The sequence below is a fragment of the Ceratina calcarata genome, unplaced genomic scaffold (assembly GCF_001652005.2).
Source record: "Ceratina calcarata isolate Rehan_Ccalc_2016 unplaced genomic scaffold, ASM165200v1 scaffold197.2, whole genome shotgun sequence".
NCBI lineage: Eukaryota > Metazoa > Arthropoda > Insecta > Hymenoptera > Apidae > Ceratina > Ceratina calcarata.
In genome coordinates, this window is record NW_017141271.1 from 2,985 (window position 1) to 9,040 (window position 6,056).

The 6,056-nt window shown below is 47.8% G+C and overlaps 1 protein-coding gene across 1 annotated transcript; it reads right to left on the bottom strand.

Annotated features, from left to right (window-relative positions):
• Positions 1 to 375: 375 nt before the first annotated feature.
• Positions 376 to 5,418, bottom strand: LOC113463933 (uncharacterized). The gene is made up of 4 exons (XM_026811168.1): positions 5,286 to 5,418; positions 4,642 to 4,980; positions 3,309 to 3,820; positions 376 to 3,183 (listed from the first exon to the last, which is right to left on the bottom strand). Exons 1-4 carry the CDS (start codon positions 5,416 to 5,418, stop codon positions 376 to 378), a joined length of 3,792 nt encoding a protein of 1,263 aa, XP_026666969.1.
• Positions 5,419 to 6,056: the final 638 nt, after the last annotated feature.

Sequence of the window (6,056 nt, forward strand, 5' to 3'; positions counted from 1 at the left end):
ATCGTGCGTCCGTTCAACCCTTAATTTTCCCGATCGTGCGTTCGTACAACCCAGACGCTGAGCAATGGCACCGTGCTTCATCACGGCAGCCAATCTGGACGACACGTTTCCCTGAACCAACACCTCACTCATAGCCGTACGCGTCCGCGAAGGAAGATCCCAAGTCTTCCCTCGCCCCGCGGCCCACTCCATTTACCGGGACTAACCCGAGGGAGTGGAAATCAAAAGTGGCCCATGGGCAGCTATGCCAGCCCTTAACACCACGCGGCTTTCGTGGCTGATCACAGCCACGTTGAAACGTTCATCCGCCGATTTTTTATTGCCCACGCCTGAGCCCCTCCCGCACGTCGGGAACATCCTCCCCCCGTACAAACTCTACGGCGTTTGTACCTCTGCAAATTTCACCAATTTTCGAGTAGGTCTCTTAAAAATCCCGTTTGCCGTTCTCACTTCGGCCACTCGAACTTGTCCGTCCGTGCCGGAGAAAACCTTTACTATTACGCCCTTTCGCCACTGATTCCTTTCGACGTTATTGTCCAGAATCAAAACGATGTCCCCAACTTTCATTGGCATCTCTGTTTCTCTCCACTTTTTCCTCGGGAGCAAAGTTGGTAAATACTCCCGCAACCATCTTTTCCAGAACGCGTCCGCGAAATATTGCGCAACTCGCCATTGCTGCCGAGTACATTCCGACTGAGCATCGCATCTACTTATTTTAATCTGACCCGACGATGAGCCGAACAAAAAATGATTCGGTGTCAACGCTTCCGCATCACGCGGGTCCACAGACACGTGCGTAAGGGGACGAGAATTTACGCTGTGTTCTATCTCAGCTAACAAAGTTAACATGACCTCCTCTTTTGGAGCTTGCTCTTTTAAAACTATCGCCAATGCTATTTTCACAGAACGTATTAGCCTTTCCCACGCTCCCCCCATATGCGAAGCCGTTGGTGGATTAAACTTCCAATCAATATTATTCTCTACGGCAAAACTGTCGATTTCTGAGCGGTTAATGTCTTTTAACGCCTGCTGCAGTTCTTTGTCCATTCCCTTAAAGTTAGTGCCATTATCTGAGTATACACATACTGGAGTGCCTCTTCGCGAGGTAAACCGTCGAAACGCCATGATAGCAGAATCAGTACTTAAGCTGTGTGCTAGCTCTATGAAAACTGCACGCGTTGTTAAGCAGGTGAATAGTACTCCCCATCTTTTTTCTCGTCTTCGTCCTATTTTTACTTGCATCGGCCCGAAATAATCTACTCCACAATGACTAAAAGGGCGGAGTCTGAACGCTAATCTAGCAGGTGGCAGATCTGCCATTTTCGGGTTTGCCGGTCGCGCACGGCGCATTCTGCATATACTACATTTCGACACCAAGCTTTTCAAACCTTGTCGGAGTCCGACAATCCAAAATCTTTGCCTCAATTCATTAATGACCGCCTCATGGCTTCCGTGATAAAATTTCTCATGATGATATTTTATTACGAGTTGAGTAAACGTTTCTTTCGCGTCTAAAATTATCGGTTGCGTGTCTAGTTCATCGGAATCGAAGTGCCTGAGACGCCCCTCAACGCGTAAAATATTATCACCATCTAAAAACGCGTTCAACGGCAATATTTTACTATTTTTCGGCATGGTTTTCGACCTTTTGATGGCGTTTATTTCATCGTGAAACGAAATCGACTGACTTACTCTAACACAAACCTTTTCGGCTTCTAGTTTTATTTTTATCGAAGAACGACTCTTTACTTTCTTGAATATGTCTTTTACCTTTATCACGCACATGACCGCTTTCATTAGCCTCTCATACGTGGAGAATCGCGAAAACTCAACTAACCAATTCCCTCTCTCTACTGTACAAACTACTCGAGTTTCTGATCTCAAACATTCAGCTAAGTCTTCGCTACACTTAACTTGCGATCTCTCTTCCGGCCACCGATTTTCTGGTTCGCGCAAAAAAGATGGACCCTGTAACCACCTGCTGCCCTGTTGTAACGCATTTGTCACTGACCTAGTGCCATCATCGGCAGGATTCTCCTTTGTATTGATGTACTTCCATTCATCGACTTTCGAATTCTCACGAATCTCCCCTAATCTGTTAGCAACAAAAACTTTGAAATCCCGAGGATCTTTCCTTATCCAACTTAACACCGTCTTCGAGTCCGACCAAAAGGCTCGCTTAGAAATTTTGAAATCGTGTTCGTCTGAGATTGTTTTTGCCAACCTTACTCCGAGTAGTGCGGCCTGCAACTCTAAACGCGGGATCGATACGACTTTTAACGGGGCTACCCTAGCTTTGGCTGCTATTATTGATACGTGAAATTTATCGTCGCTCAACGCAAGACGCCAGTAGGCTACTGCTGCGTATGCTTTCGTGCTGGCGTCGCAAAAAATGTGCAATTCCGCGAAGGTTGTTTGTTGATTCTTTAGTTGGTAGCAACGATCTATTTTACAATTTTTCACGCTGTCTAGACCCTTCAACCAATGTTGCCAAGTAGCAAACTCGTCATCGTGAAGAGGCTCATCCCAACCGATTCCGCTAACCCAGATTCTTTGCATTAAAACCCTAGATTGCACGGTAAAGGGTATAAGAAATCCCAGGGGATCAAAGATCGACATAATTATGCCCAGAAATTCCCGCTTCGTCGGCCTCTTCGCACCGTTATAAAAATCCTCTGATATTTTGTCTCGATTGAACCGGAACGCGAGTTCATCGGTCGCGTTGAGCCACTTTAATCCCAACACTTTCTCATCATTATTTTGGCTATCAACGGTCTTTATTAAATTGCTCGTAGAATCTCCCCCACACAACTCGTTTAGAATTTCAGCATGATTGCTAGCCCAGCTATGCGTCTCCCAATTGGCAAGTTTGTTGATTTCTATCGCTTCACTTACGCATTTCGCGGCTTCTTCAACCGTTCTGCAACTATGCAAGTAATCGTCCATGTAACAATTTTCAATGATACTATTCGCGGTTACGGGATATTTTGACAGAAATTGAGACGCGTTCTTATTCTTAATAAAAATCGCGGTGCATGGTGATGATTTTGCACCGAATAACACCGATGTGAAAACATACTCCTCCGGTGGCTTTGTTCGGTCTGCACCGCGCCACAAGAAACGTTGCACATCCTGATCTTCTTCACGGATTTTGATTTTCAAGAACATGTCCCTTATATCGGCCTTAATAGCAAACGCGAACTGTCTAAACCTCATCAGAATCCCGAGAAGAGATTTTANCGGACGACGTAACGACCATTCTCATCGCGACGATGCGTTCTTCGAAACAATTCTTCACAGGCGTCTACCTGGGGATCGGATGACGCGTTTAACGCCGGCAATTCCTCGACGGTCCAAAAACGCTGCAACGATGCCTCTAACTCCTCACTTGCGGCATAGTGATGCGCCTGAAGTGTATCCTGCTCCTGGGTTGCCGCCCGCCGTGAGCCTTCCTCCGACAGTGAGCCAGAGAGGATCCACCCAAGGGCAGTGTCCTGTGCCACCAAGTCCGATGTGGGAAAGGTTTTCACTCCTGCTCGTAGTAGCCGTCCGTAGATATCCGCCCCCAGAATGACATCAACGGAGTCAGGCACGTAAAATTGTGGATCCGCCAACGGTAGACCGTGGAACACGTCCAGATCAACTTCCAAAAGCTGGCGTGCTGGAAGCTGCGACGTCACCTTCTTCACGATGAGGGCATCCGTCTCAAACTTGACCTCCGGGTCAATCAACGACTGCACCACGAGGCGCGTAGAAGCCCTTGCGGTACCCGCAGAGCTGGCTCCGAGTCCAGTCAACGAAACATTAACGCGACGTTTTTCTAAATCAAGGAGGTTCGCAACAAACTCTGACACGAAGGATACCTCAGATCCTTGATCTAATAAAGCTCGCACACGCGTATGTGCACCATGCGGCCCTAAAAGTGAAAGTTGAGCGGTTGCTAACAAGACCGAACGCTTATGCCCCGACACGCTGGCAGTATGCACCCTGGCATTCGATGGCTTAATTGAGTGCTCGCCTCCACCTTCAACCGAAGGGATCGATTTGTTTTCTGAACCTTGAGGCTTCTCGGAAGACGTAGCTACTTGGTGAATCAAAGAATTGTGCCTCTCTTTGCACACTGCACATTTATATGAGGACGGACACTCCGCGACTCTATGCGTCCCAAAACAATTAAAGCAAAGTCGCAACCGACGTATCTCCGCGCGACGTTCACTAGGACTTTTAGCCTTGAAACGGTAGCATTTATGAAGTCGGTGAGGCCCGGAACATAATGAACATTTAAGGTTTCCCTGATTTACTGCAGCAGTATGAAAGATTTTCCGCGCACCTGGTACCGGTTTTGTCGATGCTGCAGGACGGTTTCCGTTTCCACTACTCCGTTCAGCCGCGAGCATACCGAATGTTTGAGCACGATTTTCCAGAAATTCAGTTAAATCGGAGAATTTTGGGAACCGAGCAAGAGCATCTACACTGGACACGTCAGACTCGCCGTCCGAAAGTACTTGACGGTCTTTTTTACTTAGTTCGGACCCCACGCTTTCCGCGACTCTGAATCTAGCTTAGATGCTATCAGGTACACGAGCCACACGTCCCAATATTCAACTGGCATTCTCAAATTCGATAACGCGCGAACTATACGTTGGGATTCATCCGCGAGGGCACACATCTCGGACGCCGACTCCCTTTTCACGTGCGGAATGTCCGTTAAAGCCCGCAAATGATTGTAAACGATCAACCTCGGGTTGTGAAAGCGAGCCTTCAACGCCTGCCACGTCGTTACATAGTTTGCATTAGTAGTAGTCACGTCTTTCACGAGGTCCGCGGCTGTACCTCTCAAACAACTTTTCAAATATTGTAGTTTTGTAGCGTCTGCCAAACGTGGAGCGTTATGCACCAACGTGGTGAAGAGATCACAGAAATTTTCCCAATCCTCATAACGACCCGCAAAGGTCGGTAGATCTAATTTTGGCAATTTGTCTGTCGCGACAGAGACGTTACAACAGGCTGGACGTGACGCGTTTGAAGAACGAAGGGGAAGGCTAGTTGGCTTGGATATCGAGCAGGACATATTTTGTACGACTTTGAAATGGCTTTGCCATCGTTGCGAGTGCTCACTGCCTTGCAGAATTCGCGTTTGGCCGAATTAGAGTTAACTGCTAGTCGTTTAAAGGAGAAACCGCGTGACACTTTAAATTTAAATATTGTTGCTTCGCGAATTGATGCTCTCTTGGAGATTTGGAGCAAAGCGTGTGCCACGCATGAAGAGATATTTATAGAATTACCTTCTGACAATCGCAACACATTCTCTTTATCTGAATAATTTCCTAAACTAGTCGCTAATTCAAACGATTGCTTGAACCGACTCCAGTCGAGCGGCTCTCCGGAAAAAGGCTGCAGTCTTTTCACTGATGTCATCCTATTTACCAACGTCGCATCCCCATTCGCAAAGCTTGTCTGTCTTACCGACGCAAGCGAGTCTTCGAACGCTCTCGCTATACGCTCCTGAAAATTCGCATACGAGCGCTCGCGGCAAGCAGAATCCGAGTTACAGCAGTGACCTCGTTGCCCTCCAATGGCACTGTTCAAATTAAAACCCTCGCGATCATTTTCGTTTAACTCAGGGTCATTTAAAAACTCGCCTTGATTTAGTGCTCTCGACCGTTCACTTCGAGCCGAATTTGAACGTGAACCGTCCGACAATCGCACTCGGTTACGATTGTTCAAAGATCCGCGACGAGCAGACATGGGATTCCGGCTCCCGCTTCTATCACTCATTCTGACTACCCTCCTCAAAACACCTTCACCTCCTTCTTCGCTTCCCGAGTTTACTAATCCGTCACGTGAATCGAACTCGCTCTCTGATCCCGACCTACTCCCGCTCCGATTTTCGCGTTCTCTGCTTGTCGCGAGACGACCGCGCTTGGTCGACAACGAGTCCTTCCTACCGGTGTAGGGACGCTTCGCACCTGAACTTAACATTCTACCCAAACCTTCAGGATGTAACGGTGGTGTCGGCTCTGTCGTCCACGATGAAGTCGCTGCTGGGGATGGCG

What these genes read in the sequence shown, in the direction of transcription:
- LOC113463933 (XM_026811168.1), bottom strand. Translation starts at nt 5,418, where the DNA reads ATGACATCAGTGAAAAGACTGCAGCCTTTTTCCGGAGAGCCGCTCGAC. An exon ending in TGTGTTGCGATTGTCAGAAG is followed by an intron (nt 4,981 to 5,285) that starts GTAATTCTATAA and finishes CTGTCGCGACAG; the next exon opens with ACAAATTGCCAAAATTAGAT. An exon ending in ACGCGTCATCCGATCCCCAG is followed by an intron (nt 3,184 to 3,308) that starts GTAGACGCCTGT and finishes TTTGCTATTAAG; the next exon opens with GCCGATATAAGGGACATGTT.